Source organism: Miniopterus natalensis, chromosome 4, assembly GCF_054644295.1.
Source record: "Miniopterus natalensis isolate mMinNat1 chromosome 4, mMinNat1.hap1, whole genome shotgun sequence".
NCBI classification, from domain to species: domain Eukaryota; kingdom Metazoa; phylum Chordata; class Mammalia; order Chiroptera; family Miniopteridae; genus Miniopterus; species Miniopterus natalensis.
This window is the reverse complement of record NC_142084.1, coordinates 97812989-97830083: the sequence shown is the minus strand read 5'-3', so window position 1 is coordinate 97830083 and position 17095 is coordinate 97812989. Positions and strand designations below refer to the sequence as shown.

At 59.2% G+C, this 17095-nt stretch overlaps 1 protein-coding gene across 1 annotated transcript in view; it reads left to right on the top strand.

The window, feature by feature from the left end:
* FOXK1 (forkhead box K1) overlaps positions 1–13042 on the top strand; it is a 49386-nt gene extending 36344 nt beyond the window's left edge. Inside the window, exons 3-9 of the mRNA XM_087817024.1 lie at positions 4909–5065; positions 5567–5713; positions 6274–6467; positions 8722–8888; positions 8984–9271; positions 10326–10550; positions 11067–13042. Coding sequence (XP_087673150.1) covers positions 4909–5065; positions 5567–5713; positions 6274–6467; positions 8722–8888; positions 8984–9271; positions 10326–10550; positions 11067–11338 — 1450 coding nt within the window. The 3' untranslated portion in view covers positions 11339–13042. The remainder of the gene's footprint in view (positions 1–4908; positions 5066–5566; positions 5714–6273; positions 6468–8721; positions 8889–8983; positions 9272–10325; positions 10551–11066) is intronic.
* The last annotated feature ends 4053 nt before the right edge of the window (positions 13043–17095 follow it).

Below are 17095 nucleotides of genomic sequence, written 5' to 3'. Positions count from 1 at the left end.
TATTGGGTCTACAGTAGAAGTGCTTTTGTTTTTCTGGCAAACTCTGGGTCCTTCCTGAAGAGTGGTTTATCTTGCATGCAGGCGTCTGGCTACAGCCCGTCTGTTCTCAGCCCGACCTCGAGGGGAGAGTGGTCCCTGGGTTTAACCCACACGCAGCAGACGTCCTCCCCATTGGTGGGTCACCTGGGTCCCTTTCCATTTCCCCGACTGTACCTGGGGCCTCACGCCCCCAGCCCCACCCACACCCACCCAGTCCCTTTCCCCATGTGAAAACTTAAGAGAAATAAAAATGGGTTCATCCCCACGGAAAGGTGGGGCCTCCACTTCCTTTATCTTTTCCATTCGGCCCAGGTCCCTGCCGGGGTGGTGTTTGGCTCTGAACTGCTGAAAGTGGAATGGAGCTGGTACGAGTTCCTGTCTCTGTTGCAGTGCTGCTGGGAGTGGGTTTCCTGGTCTGGCCACATCTCAGGGGCCCTTTGAAGGCAGTTAATGTTTTCCTGGGTGTGCCCTCCGGGCAACGCCCGGCCTGTGTGGGCACATGGTTGCCCCGGAGAGCCCCTCCCAGACTATACCTTTGGGATTCAGGCAGCAGGAGGCATCTGGAGGGTAGGAACCAAGGGAGGTGGAGAGGTGACCCCCCCAAATGTGCAAGAGGGTGGCCCACACCTCCGAGTGTGCTGGGTTAGGTCCGGCTGAAGCGTGGCAAGAACTGTATATGCATGGTACAGGCAGGTCAGACATGAAGCCCTCCCAGGGCAGGTCCCCGTGGTGCCCCTTTCTCTAAACACCCTCCAAGCTCAGCAGCAGGTGTCCCTACCTGCCACTCCTCCCCAAAAGGCCCATGGAGTTCCCGTCGCCCTGCAGCTCAGGGTTTCCTCCTCACTGGGGTCTTGGCACCTTTCTGTGTCGCTGCATTTCAGTGGCTGCTTAGTGACCCGTCTGTGGATGCGCCGTGATGTGGGCCCCACTGAGGGCCGTGTGGGCGGCAGCTGGGTGCTCCTCTTACAGGCGGGGCTGTGATCGCCTCCCCACAGGTCAGTGGCGCGTCAGTCAGCAATGTCTGAACATTTCAACCGAGGCAACAGAGTGCTCAGACTCGGTTCTTGTTTAAAATATTGCTCTTTAGGGTCAGAAGCCCCAAGATACTAAGATCAGTAATAAAATAGAAACTGTCGCTGACATAAGGCTAGGACTGTGCTGAGGTTGACCACACAGTACGTGCCCCTTACAGACCGGGGACCTGGGGTGCAGAGGGGGCACCCTGCCCGCAGGCTGCAGCGTGGTGGACGTGGTCAGCGGTGCCCACAGGACCCTGCAGTGCCCATGTACTTCATTCCTGTTTTAAAACGTTTGTCTTTATTGTGTTTATCCAAGCAGAGCATACACACGGGTAGGGAGTCAGGTGGTTCTCAAGGGTTCCTGTGGTAGGGTGGCAGTGCCCCCGGACAGGCCGCCAGCTTCTCACCGCTGTCACCCCCACGACTCCCAGCTCCTCCATTGTGGAAATTCAGGGGTAGCCTTTGCTCCCCACCCCATCTTCCCAATAAAATTCCACTAGAACTGTTGGCGTAGCTCAACTATGTCGCTGTCCAGTGGACTAAGGGCTGCTGGTTTCGCTGCTGTTCGTTTTCCTCCGTGTCCCTGCCGCTCTGGTTGCTGTTGCGTGTTCCTCGTGTAACTTTGTGGTAGTTACCTGGCCTTCCCTGCGTCGGCTCGCCTCCCGGGGGTCATGAGACCCCTCCTGGGTGGGCTAGGTCCCTGTTCGGGTCGGGCCCACTCCACCTCTGCCCAGGGTGAGGGTCTGTCACTCAGACCGTTGCTGAAAGACCCTCTGGAGCTCAGGCCTCGCCACCCTCCGAGCCAGGCGTGGGCCCCTCTGACCCGGGACTGTCTTCCGCCCTGGACCCCCCCTTCCCTGACTCCCGAGTCCGTCCTTTCCCCAGCTGCCCCTTCGTGTTCCTGCGGGACGTCCTCCCGTTGCCTCCCGGGAGATGGGGCCAGAGAGGTAAGTTTTTTAAATGTCCTCCCTGCTCTTCGATTACTAGTCTCTGTTCTCCCCAGGTGGGCGGGTCTCCTGTGCGGGGACCTCTAGGTTAGAAATGTTTCCCTCGGAATTTACATCACTTTCCAGCTTTGGGCGTTGCTGTTGAGAAGTTGACACTCTTCTGAATCCCATCCTTCGTGCGTGATGTTCCCCTGGACAGGCGTGGCTCCGTGTGTGCACGCATGTGGCCGGTGCAGTGGTGGGTCTGCGGGGGGCCAGCGTCATCCCACCAGCTTGTCTTTTTCCAGTATCGTAAATGCGGCTGCAAACATTGCCGGGTGTGTCTTGGACGGTCACAGAAGTCACGTTCTAGGTCTGGGCTGTCGGGCAGCACGGGTTTGTCCTGGTGAGACAGTGGCCCAAATCCAGGGCAGCTGCTGGCAGGACAGCCACCTCGAGGAGCCGCCGCTCGTGGCCTAAAATGGAAATTTTATTTCGGGATCATTTTCTATAAAAAGGGGGATTATTGACTGCCAGTCGAATGTGCTTGCTCACCTTCCTGTCCACCTTTAATCCGAAATTGGGGGGACATGAGTCACATGACACCCAGTGCTGCTTTGGCGCACCCTGAATCCAGACCTCCCAAACGCCTGCGCAGTTGGGGCGCCCCCTGGAGGTGGGCTGTTTTCTGTTGCAGCCTAGCACACCGGGAGGACCCAGCACAGCTTCTGTCCTGTCCCCTCAAGAGACATGTATTTATTCTGCAAGAATTTTCTTCAGGTTTTGCTAATCATTGGGGAGTTTCCCAGCCAAGCAGAATGAAGCTCTTGCGTTGGACACGGGCTGTCTTGCGGTGTCCCCAGATCCCGAGGCGGGCTCTGAATTGAGCATTGACAGCCTCAGATGCTAGGCCTACGTGGTTTGTGGCTGTCTCCTTCCCCTGGCCTGGAGGTGTGGGGTCAGGGCCGCGGTACCAGGCACAGCCCTGAGGAGGCCCGGCCCGCGGGAGACCCGCCTATGGGGACCTGAATGGGGTCATTGAGAAGCTAGCTGCTCTGAGGCCTGAAGGGCCATGTCCCCAGAGGCACGCTCCCCAGGCGGAACAGCTGTGCCCTGCCCCCCGAACCTTGGCTGCCCCGCCTCGGTCCTGTCCCGGGTGAGCCAGCTCCGGCCTGCGCGGCCGCTGGGGCTCGGTCTGTGGGGAGGACAGCCTCCTCTGTATTTTGCCTTCTGGAGGCTGGATGTAAACTTCCTCTGATCTTTTGCAAAATGGTGACTGGGGACGGCCAGCATGGCCTAGGAGTCGTGTGTCCTCTCCACTGGCGAGGGACCATCAGTCCCACGCGACTGAGACCGCCTGCCGCCTGGCTGGGCGTGAGTCCATCTCCAGGAGGCAGGCATGTTTCTGAGGGAGGGTCGTCGGCCCCCGTGTTCAGGTCCGGGAGGGCATGGCCGTCGGGCTGGGCGCAGTCTGCAGCGCCTCGCAGAGAATCTTCAGGAAAAGCCCCACATCAGCTGCGTGCCCACTGGCCCCAGCTTCATGACATGCCGGTGGCATGTTTCCCAAGTGGACGCATTGGTGACGCCTGACGTTGCATGTCACCGTGTCACTGGTACATCCTTTCTCCCCTCCCCCTGACTTTTATAAGCGTGGGTTTGTATATTTGGTTCAGGATTAAACTCAGAAAGGCTGCTTTTATTGCTCTAAGCTCATTGTGGGTGTTGAGTAGTGTTGCTGGACTCCAGCATGTCCCTCTCTGCCAGGTTTGGGGACTCCAGTGAAGGAAAGAACAGGATCCTCAAGGCTCCTAAAATCTCGGTTCGGAGCTCAGTGCAAGTCCATTACTGAAAGGCTTTCTAACTGGTTGAATCATCGCTTACGTCCCTCCCCGAGCTGTTCTCTGTCGTAGGGTTTCATTCTCTCGGTCACTGTCCTCCCTCAGTAGCGACTTCTCGACGCCCCTCCCTGGGTGCTGCAGACAGGCCCCCGGCCGCTGGAGGGAAACACACGTGGAAACCGGGGCTGCGCCCTGGCCCGGGAGAGGAGGAAGGTTCCAGCGTGCAAGGGTCCAGGAGCGGGGACGGGGTAACATTCAAGCTGCAGCCATGGGGTTTGGGAGGTGTCCTGTTATCTGGACACGGGCAGGGGGACATTTAGGCAGGGGATGGACAGATGTGTTACCTGGGAGGCCCTCGTGCAGGCAGGGCCTCCTGGCCCACGATTGTGGGGAGGCTGGGAAGTGGGGGGCAGCGGACGTGGTTCCACACAGGCAGGTGACTACAGGGCTCCGGTCACCTCCCAGCAGCGTGCCTTTTACCTGGGTTTGTTACACACTAGTGGTGCTTTTATTGGTTTTCTCTGAATATTTTGTAATAGAATTATTTTAGAATCAGTATTTTGATGTGGTTTGATAAGCACAGTCCTGGTGTTACTGAGAGGAAAGGGGCCCAAGCCTGTGACTGGGCAGCCGAGCCCAGCGGGCTAGACAGTGGCACAGGCCTGGTACCCACCTGCCCACTGAGCCCTGGGCTGCAGGTGGGAGCGGCCTCGGGAGGAGCCAGAGATGTGTCAGCCACATACTTGGTTGCAGTTTCGACCGTGGGTTGTCACTGCCGCCTGGGAGTGAGCAGAGCAGTGGCTGTGCCTGAGACGGCGGGTCCCCCTCCTATTTTCAGGGAGCAGCAAGTACACGGTTCCCACCTTTGCTGAGGGCGCCACCGTGTGGACAGGGCCGGCCCTGCTGCAGGCCCTGGCTCCCTGGGCCACGTCCCGGCGCGTGGCTGCCTGGCCGCCCTCTACCGAGGGTTGGTGTGGTGTCGCCACTGTCTCTGTCCCCCGTGCCATCCAGGGAGCCCCCAAATCCTGTTTCCTGCAAAGTCCTCCTCAGCATTGTGACCTTAGGATGTGTCTTTTCTCTCCGCAGTGTTCCCAACTCCTGCCCGGCCAGTCCACGCGGAGCCGGGTCCTCCGGCTACCGATTCGTCCAGAACGTGACCTCAGACCTGCAGCTGGCCGCAGAGTTCGCGGCAAAGGCTGCCTCGGAGCAGCAGGCGGACGCGTCTGGAGGAGACAGCCCCAAGGTCTCAGCCCTCACCACCCAGTGGGCCCACGGTGACCGCGGGGGTCCCGGGGCCACCCCTTCCCCCTGCCCTGCCCACCCGGTGCGCGCCGCTTGTCGACAGCGTTTAGGCACCGTGGACCGTGTGGCCTCCTCGCCGTTTCGCCTCATTGCATCTGCTGTTGACTACAGGGTTTCAGAGTTTTAATTCCCGTCTTTGAGAGGATTAGCAGGCTTTGCCTCACAACTCTGTCCTAGTTCATTCCCACCTGGTAACTCTGAAAATCAGTTTGTAGAGGAGGTGAGAAATTTCAGAGTAAATCATGATGAACTCGGTCCTTCCCGTGGGGCAGAAACAGCTCTTCCTGGTCGGAAGCAAGCATGTTGCTGGGACGGTGCCGGTTGCTGGTAGACGCACCGTTGGTCTCTGGTCCTCACTGGGCGTTTGCTCCCCTGGGAGGGGACACTGGGTGGGCTGGACTTGGGACCGTGCTTGAGCTCATGGGCTGCCCGCTCTCCGCAGGATGAGTCGAAGCCGCCCTACTCGTACGCCCAGCTGATCGTGCAGGCCATCTCCTCGGCTCAGGACAGGCAGCTAACACTAAGCGGGATCTACGCCCACATCACCAAGCATTACCCCTACTACAGGACAGCCGACAAGGGCTGGCAGGTGAGGCCCGCGGCTTGGAGCCTGGCTCCGAGGTTCGGTAAGATAACAGGCCCGGGGACATCATTGGCCCCCTGCGTACGTCTGAGATGAGCTGCACCCCAGTGCGTCCGGAGCCCTCCCTCTGAGGTCCAGAAATGTGAGGGTCCCTGTGCCTGCCTCTTACATTGCTGTGCACTGTGCATTATAACCCCGTTACTCAGTCGTCCACACGTGTAAATCACGTATATGTGTCTTTGTGTGGGTTTGTAAGACCTTTGGATTGGGCACGACCAGTGTGTCCCAGTCGTCTGTGTATCGCCATAGTTTCTTTCCCTTTGCTAGCGGACCAGTGCAGGTTTTTACCTGGCTTGTCTTCCTGTCCTGCTTTTAGTATAAGGAATGACTGATGCTGACCTGAGTTTCCATCGGAACAACCTGCACCTTTGCACTCCCCATAAAACAGTTACCTGGCCAGCCCACGGGAGCCGTCGCCTTCGGTCCCGCATTGTAGCTCTGGTACGGGTGGCTGGGCTTTGTTTTCTGATTTGCTGATGACCATGACTCTCTCTGCTTGCCTGCAGAATTCTATCCGACACAACCTCTCCTTGAACCGTTACTTTATTAAAGTCCCTCGTTCCCAGGAGGAGCCTGGGAAGGGGTCCTTCTGGCGGATAGACCCGGCCTCGGAGGCGAAGCTCGTGGAGCAGGCCTTCCGGAAGCGGAGGCAGCGGGGCGTCTCCTGCTTCCGCACCCCCTTTGGGCCGCTGTCGTCCAGGTGAGCCCGGCTTCCCCAGGCGGCCACGTTCACACTAGTATTTTAGGCTTGGAAAACCCTTCACCTTTTTTTGAGAGAGAGAGAGTGAGACCCAGGGTAGTGAAGTCAGTAACGTGGCTGCTGCTGTAACGTGGCCGTGCTTGGAAGCCAAGCTCTGGAATGGGTTTCTGGCGGAGGGTTAGAGGGACGTGGAGAACAGCACCCTCCTCCCTGATGGATTGGACGTTGCCTCCCAGGAGGGACGGCTGGAGCAAAGCTCAGTCAGTCAGCAACACAGCTGACATTGGGGTGGGGCCCCGCCCCGCCCACCCCAGCAGCACCACCGCCCCCAGCCCGGTCCTCTCCTCCTCCTCCTGCCCGTGGCGAGGGAGCAGAGAGCATGGATATGTGTGGACAGGCCCAGTGGTCTTACCATGGTCACTGATCCCGGAGAAGCAAGTTGATGACGAGATGGGGACACAGGAAATCTCCCACATGGAGGAAACTTGGCATCGGGCATGCCCTGTGTCGGTCGTGGTTCAGACACACGTCCATGAAAGACCGGGAATCATTTCCAGCACAGGGTCTGGCGCTGTGATTGTCCCTGTCCAATCAGAGTAGAACCTGGAACGAAGGTGGATGGGCGTATTGGTGAGGTGGGAATTCAGAAAAGTGCTTTAACATCATTGGGCTGTCTCGGCTGAGCCCAGGTTTCCCAGAGCACCACGTTGCTTACATGGGAGCGAGCAGAAGCGTCATCAAACTGTTCGCTTGCTGGGCTGCTGCGGAAAGTCCCGCCGGCTCGGCAGCTTAAACAGGAGAAATGTATCCCCTGTTCTGGATCCCGAGGTCTGACGTCAGGTGTGGCTGGTGGGTCCCTGCTGGGCTGTCAGGAGGGTTTGCTCCAGGCCTCGCCCTGGCTCCCAGGGTTGCCAGCTGTCTCTCGGGTTTGTGGCCTTCAGACACATCACCCGACCTCAGCCTCCCTCACACCATGTCTGTGTGTCTGTGTCCACATTTCCCATTTTTTTGAGGACGCTGGTCACTAGATTAGGGCTATTCTACTGACTTCGTTTAACCTGGTTACCTTGCTGAAGACCCTCTGTAAACCCACCTCTAAGGAAGGCCCCTCGGGCCCTGGAGGTTAGGTCCCAGCTTGGTGCCCAGCAGTTTTTCCCGGGTGGGTCAGCCCTGACCAGCTAGGGGAGACGTTCCTGGGCTCCTTGGTGTGCCCAGCACTGCCTGGGAAACGTGGGTGTGGGCATCTGTGAAGGTGGTTCATCAAGGTCAAGGTCACCCTGGAAGCTGGGCCCTGATCTTGTGCTGCAGGTAGAACTTGCGTGAGGGAACTGGGGGGAGGAAACCCAGTGTAGGGGACAGGTAGCAAAAGCTCTGCGGTGGGCTGTCTCTCGGCTGCCTGGGGGCAGAAGGTGGGTAGGAACTGGGATCAGTTTGATAGAGTAAACCAGGTCCAGGAGGCCTAGACAGGAGCTTGTCAGGACAAGTGCCTTCACAGATGTGAGGGGCCCCATGAGGATCGGCAGGCGAGGACCCCAGGCCAGCAGAGCTGGAGAAGCAGCAGGCTGGGCGAGAGGGGCTGGAGGGAGTGGGTCTCTGCCCGGGGAGATAGCACCCCTTGTCCAGCGGGGGAGATGAGGTGTGTATAGTATGGATCATAAGCTCAGGACGAAGACTGCTCCCCTGGCTGCATTTGGGGGCCCAGCATCCTGCCCCTGTGGGGTTGTGTATCCCTGCATGTTCAGGGGCACAGGGACCGTGTGTCGTTGACAGTCCCCTGAGAAGCAAGGCCCGATGCTGGCAGCCCATTGGGCAGGGCTGGCGGGAGCTAGAGGAGGTGGGCTGTTCTGGGACCCAGGCACCCGGGGCTCATGCCACGGAGAGTGTACTTGTTCTCTCCATGTGGACTTGTCCTGCTGGGAAGTTTGTGCCCATCCCACAAACACTATGTTGTTAGCACAGAAGACAGAGCTGCTTTCCTGGGAGATCGCAGGTCCCCTCAGGGAGTAAGTGCTGGGGTCTTAGCTGTGTCTGTAGCCACATGCAACACAGTGTCCTGTGCCGGGTGCTGTGACGACAGTCGGGTTGAGTGGCGTTGTTGCTGCAGGGATGGAAACCCCTGTGAGGACAGGGAGGCGTTGGGGGGAGGGGGCTGGGCCACCATGGCTGTGGGTCTTGGGCACTTTGTGCTTTGTTAAGTGCCTTTCGTCCCCTGTCGCATGTACTCACTACTGTGGTCCCTTCTCCCCGGTTTTAGGAGTGCACCAGCTTCACCCACCCACCCTGGGCTGCTGTCCCCTCGGTCCAGTGGCCTGCAGACTCCAGAGTGCCTGTCTCGGGAGGGCTCCCCCATCCCGCATGACCCTGACTTTGGGGCGAAGTTAGCCTCAGTTCCAGAGTACCGGTATTCCCAGAGCGCACCCGGTAAGCGCAGCCGTCCCTCTGTCTGTGCGGCAGACCCAGACCCGGGCCCAAGGGGGTGTTGGCTGCCCGCTGACCTCATGCCCCTCCCTGTGCAGGCTCCCCCGTCAGCGCCCAGCCCGTGGTCATGGCCGTGCCTCCTCGACCTCCCAGCTTAGTGGCCAAGCCTGTGGCCTACATGCCAGCATCCATCGTGACAGCACAGCAGCCCTCTGGCCACGCGATCCACGTGGTGCAGCAGGCGCCCCCTGTCACCATGCTCAGGGTGGTCACCTCCTCCGCCAGCTCCGCCAATGGGTACATCCTGACCACCAACCAGGCGCCGGCTGGGGGTGCCCATGAAGCAGCGGGCACAGCCGTGTTGGACCTGGGCAGTGAGGCAAGAGGTAAGGTAGCCGTGGGGTCACTTGGCTGGGTTCCCAGAAGGTAGAGCTGCCAGCGTGGGCCTCGGGGGCATGGAGCCCAGGAGTCAGGGCACAGAGACCAGGGGTTGGGCACAGGCAGTCTCTGGGGCAGGTGGCTCTCAGCCTGCTGTACTGTTTCCCTGCTCCTTGTTTTTCTGGGAATCTGTCCTCTGAAGTCAGCACCAGCCATCCTCCAAAACACGCGTCTCATCGTGAAGTCGTGCTTCCCGCACTCAGAGTCCGAGGTCACCCTGAGTTAGGTGGGGGGCTGCCGAAAACTAGATCCGGAGGATGAGTCTCTTGAGCAGCCAGTGAGCAATCCCTAAAAGTCATTTACAGTAAAAAAGTGCCCTGGCTGGTTTGTCTCAGTGGTCAGAGCATCGGCCTGCAGACTGAAGGGTCCCGGGTTCGATTCCAGCCAAGGGCATGGACCTTGGTTGCATGCTCGATTCCCGTTGGGGTGCATGCGGGAGGCAACCAGGCGGTGTGTCTCTCGCATTGATGTTTCTCTCTCTTCCACTCTCTGAAAAGCGATATAGCGAAGAAATATAAAGCGAAGAAATATCCTCGGGTGAGGGTTAAAAAATAAAAAAGTTACAAAGCCCTAAACTGGAAGCCTGGGTCCCAAGAAATAAATGTTGATCCCAACAGTGCAGCCAGTGTGTGTGACAAGCCCTCTGGGGACTCGTGGGGAAGCAGCACCTCCCCCACTGCTAGGGGTCTCAGCGCCACGCCCAGTGCTGTCACAGGACCAGCGTCTGCAGGACGGGACAGCAGGGCCCCCCTGCAGACCATTCATCCAAATAACAGATTCGTTTCCAGGTTCCGCCTCGGCCGGTGAACATTTAAGATAAACTTTTGTCTAAAACCCTGTGAAACATTTTTCCGTTGTTTTAAAACTTATCTCCTTGGTGGGGTTTTTCTTTTGAGAACCAATGTTGTTTTCCCAGTGTCACTGCTCAAACACCGCAGTTCCCCGTCCCCGAGACGGTCCCCTGTGAGCCGAGAAGGGCTCTGACGCACACTCTTCCTGCAGGTCTGGAGGAGAAACCCACCATTGCGTTTGCCACCCTCCCCCCCGCCAGCCGAGTCATCCAGACTGTCGCCAGCCAGATGGCCCCAGGGGTCCCTGGTCACACGGTCGCCATCCTGCAGCCGGCCACGCCCGTAAGCATTGGGCAGCACCACCTCCCGGTCCGGGCCGTCACGCAGAACGGGAAGCACGCTGTCCCCGCCAGCAGTCTGGCCAGCAGCGCCTACGGTGAGGCCGTTGCCCTCTGCGCCCGTGTCCGAAGTTTGGGGCTTAGTCTGTAGTCAGTGCAGCCAGAGGACCTTTCCCAGGGGACCCAGCAGCCAGTCGGTCCGTCCCCCAGCTGAGCAGCCGCTGTGCGCGGGCACTGTGGTAACAGAGCAGCGTCCGCAGCCCAGGAGGGACGGGGACAGCACGCCGGGGACCGGGGCTGGGGGCGGGAGGGTTCAGTTTTCGGGGAGGTTCAGGACGGGTAGCATTTGGTAATGACCCTCCGGAGGTTAGGGCTTCACAGAGAGAAGCAGGAGCAAGAGGGGACGCTGGAGTAGACCAGGGACAGCACACCCCTCGGAGAGGTGGCTCATCAGTGTCCCACCACAGAAGGAAAGGCCAGCCGAGTGGGAGCTGCTGGGAGCTTTGGGCAGAGGCGCCAGGGCTGCTGGGCACGGGTTCCTGTGCAGCAGCTGGGGCCTGTGTTCAGAACACGCCGGTACTGTCCTGATCAGTGGTCTCCTTCCTCCACCCCAGCCCTCACGAGCCCCCTGCAGCTCCTTGCCGCCCAGGCCAGCTCATCCACTCCAGTGGTGGTCACCCGGGTGTGCGAGGTGGCGCCCGAGGAGCCAGGAGCAGCCGCAGCAGCAGCCACCGCCACCGCCTCGCCAGCCACCACCACCTCTGCCTCCCCCACTGGGGAGCCCGAAGCCAAAAGGTCCCGATTGGAGGAGCCCAGTGGGACAGTGACCGTGCAGGCCGGGGTGATCACAGCGGCCGGCCCACAGGGGCCTGGGACCGGGGAGTGACGTCAGCATACAGAGGTGGAGTGGGACACATGCCAAAAAGAATTGGGGCTGGACCACGACGCCGACACTGCCACCACCTGGGACCGTGATGAGAAAGCCCCATGCCACCGAAGCTTGGTGCCACGGACAGGACGGCCCCCATCGCTGCTCCTGCACTCGTCCCTGTCGCCCTCCTGCCCCTGCTGTGGTCGAAACAAACACATAAACACGTTCAGACCGCTGATTGTATGTTCTGGGAATTCTTTGTGTTCCTCTCCCTGAGCACCGGCTGTCCCCCCAGGCCTCTCAGGCGCGGGGAGGCGGATGTGGCACCGCATCCCAAGGACTGGATCCCAGGCCCCAGCCATGGGCAGGAGCCTTCACCCGGAGACTTGCACAGACAGGCCTTCGAAGGAAGGACGAGCTCGGGCTCCACTCCTGTCTGCAGTGGACCGGAAACCGCGAGAAAGGCGAGGATGGTCCTATTTCCGACTGTTCATGACGTCTTCTCCCTAAAATAGTGACCCAGGAAGCATCAGATTGGCATTAAACGGGGGAAGGGGAGGGGCCGGTTGCTTTGGACCTCAAGTAGTTCTTGTTTGGTTGCAGCATGGAGTTCAGGCTTCATCACACATCTGAGACACACAGGGACCGTCTGGTTTTGAGGTTTCCACGTGTAGGCAGCGTGGCTGCTGTGGGCATGCTGTGTCCCCGGAGAGACACCCGCTGCCCTGTCTGCTAGGCCTCTCCAGTGTCCGCCCCCTGCATCTCACATCTGAGTCACAGAGGGCGAGCCCTGCCTCTGCGGGCCTGACACCCCAGGGCCAGCAGCCACCACGGCACGCCGGGCCCTGCCGTAGCCGCTCTCCACTTCCTCACCGATTCATCCTACACCCCCCGGGGCTCTGCTGCTCGACATCGGAACTGTCCCTTCTGCCCACCCCACCAGGCTCTGGGGTCCGTCAGCCAGGGGCCGGCTGTTCCCCCGCGCCCAGCTCTTCCTGCCTCGGCTGGTCTTGCCTGTGGCCTGGTGAGTCGAAGGCAGCGCACTCTGGGCAGGGCGCCGGCTTCCTCGAGGAGAGAGCTGTCGTGGGAAAGGAGCGTCTGGGTCACAGCCCAGAGGGTCAGACCAGTCCTCAGCTGCCCTGGGAGACCACGCCCGGGAAGCATGAGTAGGTCTGTGAAGAGGCGTCGGTTCTGCTGCTGTGGACACAGCTGAGAGGAGGCTGCACAGAGCTCTGAGGTCCTCCCTTCCCAGCTCGTCACCTAGGCAGAGCTGCCGTGTCCCCGCTGCCACCCAGGGACAGGAGCTGGCTCAGAAGGTGAACTGTGGGACACAATTCCAGGGTGGTGCGGGCAAGACTGGCCCACGTGCAGAGCATGACCCGAGGCAGCAAGCCTGTCCGACCACAGCGTGGCAGTGACAGGTCCATCTCTGCTGCAGTTGCCCCCCGCCCACTCGCGAGGACACATCAGAGCATCCTCCGCCCCCTCCTCCTGCCTGGACTGGGGAAATGCTGGTTCTGTGTTCGTTAAGCCCCAAACCAGCTATTTCTATGGCACTAAACCTTATGTGGGAAACACGCCTGTTGTCTTCGGGGCGATTTTAGAGGATCGGGAACTGGATGGAAACAGCTGGCATATGTCCTCGGGGTTACCCACCGTGGAAGAAGGTCACGCCCCCCCCCCCCGTTATTTCCTGTGTTCTCTGTAACCCTTCCTCTAACGAGTGTCGGCGGGGGGGGGGGGGGGGGAGTGAATGAGAGTTGGGCTGAGGCCTCGCCCCAGGGTCTGGAGCGAGGGTCTCTGCTGCTTCCCCTCGCCCTCCTTCCATGATTCCCTCCCCGCGCTTGCTTGGGACCAGCAGGGCAGCCACAGGTTTGCTTCCTTGGACGTGGCATTGTGGACAGGACAGTGGGCCACAGTTGTCAGGTCTTTGCCTGATGGGATGGGTCTGGCTCTGACCCTTTGTTTTCATGATTTTTGAGATGCTTTGGTTTTTCTGTCCATTTTCAGTGACGACCCCACTCTGCTTCAAGAGGCTCAAGGAGGGAGGAGAGGTGGGCGAAGGGAACCAGGAGGGGGGAACAAAATCCCGATGGACGGCACCCTGCCACATGGAGAGCTTCGGTCTTCTCAGTGCCTCCTGGGACTGAGAAGGGGCCCTGTGGAGTCAGCACAGATGCCAGGCGGGTAGGGAGCAGAGACCAAGGCCGGGGGTGGGGGACGACTGCTACTCTGGGTCACAAACACAGTCCTGGGTGTTTTTGGTGATCTGACCACAGCAGGTCTGACTTGGCTGGCACGTGTCCTAGGACTGGTTAACCAGTGTCCCAGGAGGTGCATGCCCCAGCCAGAAAGGTTGCCCAGTGCCCTCAGAGCTGGTCAAGCAAGGGAGGCCCTCAGAGTCGGGCAGCCCGTGACCTGCTGCCAGTGTGGGTCATGGAGGTCAGCCCACCCCAGCCAAGGTTGGGGAAAGCGAGAGGTGTGTTCTGGCACGATCCTGGCATCACGGCAGCCTTGGCGCCCGAGAACCTTCTCTTTGGTCACCTGGGGCTCTCTTCTGCGTGGAGAGAGGAGCTGGCTAGAGGGTGCTGGCTTTGTCTCTCGGGCCCTTGCTGGTGTCCCATCTGAGCTCTGTGGAGGAGCCAGCACGTTTACCAACCCCAAGTGCAGAAAAACACACTCTGCATGGGAAGGTGGTCACAGAAATACCTGGTTTCAGTAGTTGAGCGTCGCCCACGGAGACGATGGAGCATGCTGTTGGAATGACAGGCTGGTCCCCGAGGCGCACCTGCTGGGCTGCCCCTGCCCTTGTGCCCACGTCACGTGTGAGCAGGAGCCCAGCTCCTTCCCCATGAGCTCTGCATCTTCCCTACACACCTGCTCGCTCCCGGTAACCCCTGACCCTGCCGAGCACAGTCTGTGCCGCACCCAGGAGGGACTCGAACAGGCCGTCCCTTCCCGATCACGGTTGCGGGCCGGCCCCAGGCTGTCCCTCCAGGGGTCGCTTAGCTGTGCTTGGGCTTTGCTTTTTCCGCTGTTTGGGTTTTCTTGTATCTCTGTTTAAGAACCAAGCCAAATGGAAAAGGTGACAATGGATTTCCAAGTCACTAACACAAGGGCTCTGATTCCCGGCTGGGAGGCTGCGGCCTCTGGTCCCTTTTCTGTGCCTCCCTGGCCCCTGTGAGACTGGTCTGAGGTCATGGGTAGTTCAGCGAATGCCGTCATTTCCTCTGAAAACAGTCTCCATCCCCGGAGGGCGTGCGGCAAAGCCCCTCTCTGTAGACAGAGGCCTCTCTGTTGGTAATTCAGTCCGAAGGAGGAGAAGGTTTTCTTTGGTTTGGGTTAGTTCCCTACTTTATAGAGACAGCAGACTCACTCAGAAAGGGAGCGCGTGGTTGAAGGTAAGAATGTGTCCAGGGAGAAGGGGTTTTCCCAAGTCTTAGTGTAGAAGCAAGTAAATAAATACAGTTGATGCAGGCAAGTGGCCTGTTTTTCTCCAAAAGCCTGAAATTCTGGACTCACCATCTCAGGGTTCGTGCCCACATCCACCTCTGCACCCCTGGCCCTGAGAACGCAGCTCCCCGAGATGGGCTGCGGGGTGCCGCTCTCGCACCCCGCCTCCGTTCCCATGCGGGACAGAGTGCGCGGCTTGTTCTAGAGCAAGTCACCAAAGTGGTGGTGAGGCTGCCAGACGGAGCCAGCGTTGCTGACCGCAGCCTCCCCATGACGCTTCTGCCTGGGAGTCATGCTGTTGACTGAGGACAATTTCAGTCACACACGTGCTGCTATGACGATGGGATTGACCTGCAGACGGGACCCTCTACCGATGGGGGCTCAGGCGAGAGCAGGACGTAGCCACGCCCACGGTCTCTTGCTTAGTGTCTGTCCGTTCCAGGCTGTTTTCCTGTGTTTTACAAATGCTTTTCATTGTAAAAGTGTCTTTCTCGAGGCCTTGTTTTCATGTCAGGGTATGTAAGTGTTCAGGGCGCAGGTCTTCCCCATGGTCAGCTCCAGGGTTTGGTGCAAGACGTCTGCCACCTGCCTTTCCTTTTCCTGCCCGAAGCTGCTACTTGTGGTGTCCAAGGGAGGGTCTGGATGGTGCTTGTGGGTTGTCTCAGTGGTACCACAGCCCCTGTGGGAGGCGGCAGCACCGTGCCCCTTGCCCCTGGTCTGAGGCTGCCCCGGCTCTGCAGGCCGTGGTTTGTGTGAGGCCCCTGCACCACCATCCCCCCCCCCCAGGACAGCTGCTCCCTCTGTCTTCATTGCCCAACCGGATTACAGCTGCTTGAAAGCGCAGGGCCTGGGGATACAACTGAGCACCTCAGAACTGAAACAGGAAGAGGCCTGGCTGGCTGGCTGTTTAGGGAAAGTGGTTTGACTCTTAAGTTAAAAACGAAGGTCACCTGCTGAGCTGTCCGCACCCTGAAGCTTCACGGGCCTGTTCGGGCGCATCCCTCTTGAGGGTCCATTCTGGCCTAATCTCACCCCCTTTCCCCGGCTCAGCCGCAGCTCAGCCTGCTGAATGAGGGCCTCAGGCATTACCGGGGTGCTGCCTGATGTGGGGTTGTCCTGGCTCCCCCAGAGGTGGTGAGAAGGTTCTGGGGGCACAAGGTGATTAAACAGAATGAGAGGTCAGGAGGATTCGCTTTTCTAAGGGGACAAGCCTCACTGTGCCACCACCACATGTAAGTGGTTGAGCCCATCTGGAGAACTGCCCTGCCCCCACCCTGAGCTGCAGGCCTGGCCCTTGGGTGCCCAGCCCAGCTGGTTAGTGACAGGGGGCCCCCCGCAGTTGAACATTGGTCGGAAAGGACCTGCGCTCTCTGATGATCTGCTCGCCACCAGGGACGAGTGGTGGTCTGCATTTTTACCCAGGACCGAAGTGAAAATCTTCAAATTCATGAGCCCTGGGATCACCCTAATGGTTATTATTTTAGAAGACGTTAAGTGAGCAGTCATTTTATTTCTAGGCATCTCTCCCCAAGGAAACCCACTAAAGATACCAGTCGCTCTTTGCCACCTGCTTGTCACTCTGGTAGCAACTGTGAAAATGAGAAGAAACATTCTGGGGTCAGTGGGAGGCTGCAGACACGTCCCTTCGCTTGGTTGCCCAGGCGATGCTGGCCACACAGGACCCCGTGGCCCAGTGAGCTGGCAGCAGCTGCAGGTCCCATCCTCCAGGCCTCCAAGGGCCCAAAAGTTAGTCACCTCTGCCCCAACCCAGTTCAGAGTCAAAATAGAACTGGGAGGTTTCTGGCTCATCACTCTTTACTCGGGACCTTTTTTGGAGTAGTTTGCTAATTTGATTCACCCAGATATTGTTTGCTGTGTGTCAGAAATCACAAAAAGTGAAGCGTGGGGAGGCCGGGTGGGCGGGACCTGGCTGTGAGATCCGCCGGTCCTGGTTAATAAGCGGGTGGTTCGGGAGGTTAGAGTGTGCGTGTACAGTGGGTTTTTTCACCTGCTCCTCTGAGCTGTCCCAGGGAGTCCCGGGGAGCGTGACCATCCCCTGCCCAGGGCAGAGCTGGAGTGAGGCCTGTGACTCCAGCGGATTCCCCTGCATGGCCTCAAGGGTGTTTGTTAAGCTGAGCCTGTGGCTTTGTAAGCTCTTAGCCTCTACATTTCCGGTTAACTGGTCCAGATTTTTTTTTAATCAGTAAAAGTGGGATTTAAAGTCACACATTTTAAGCTTGGCCCGCCCTCCTTCCTGGTACACCTTAATTTACTGGGCTCAGGGCCGGGGGTTGGGGTGGGAGGGAGTGGACAAAGTGT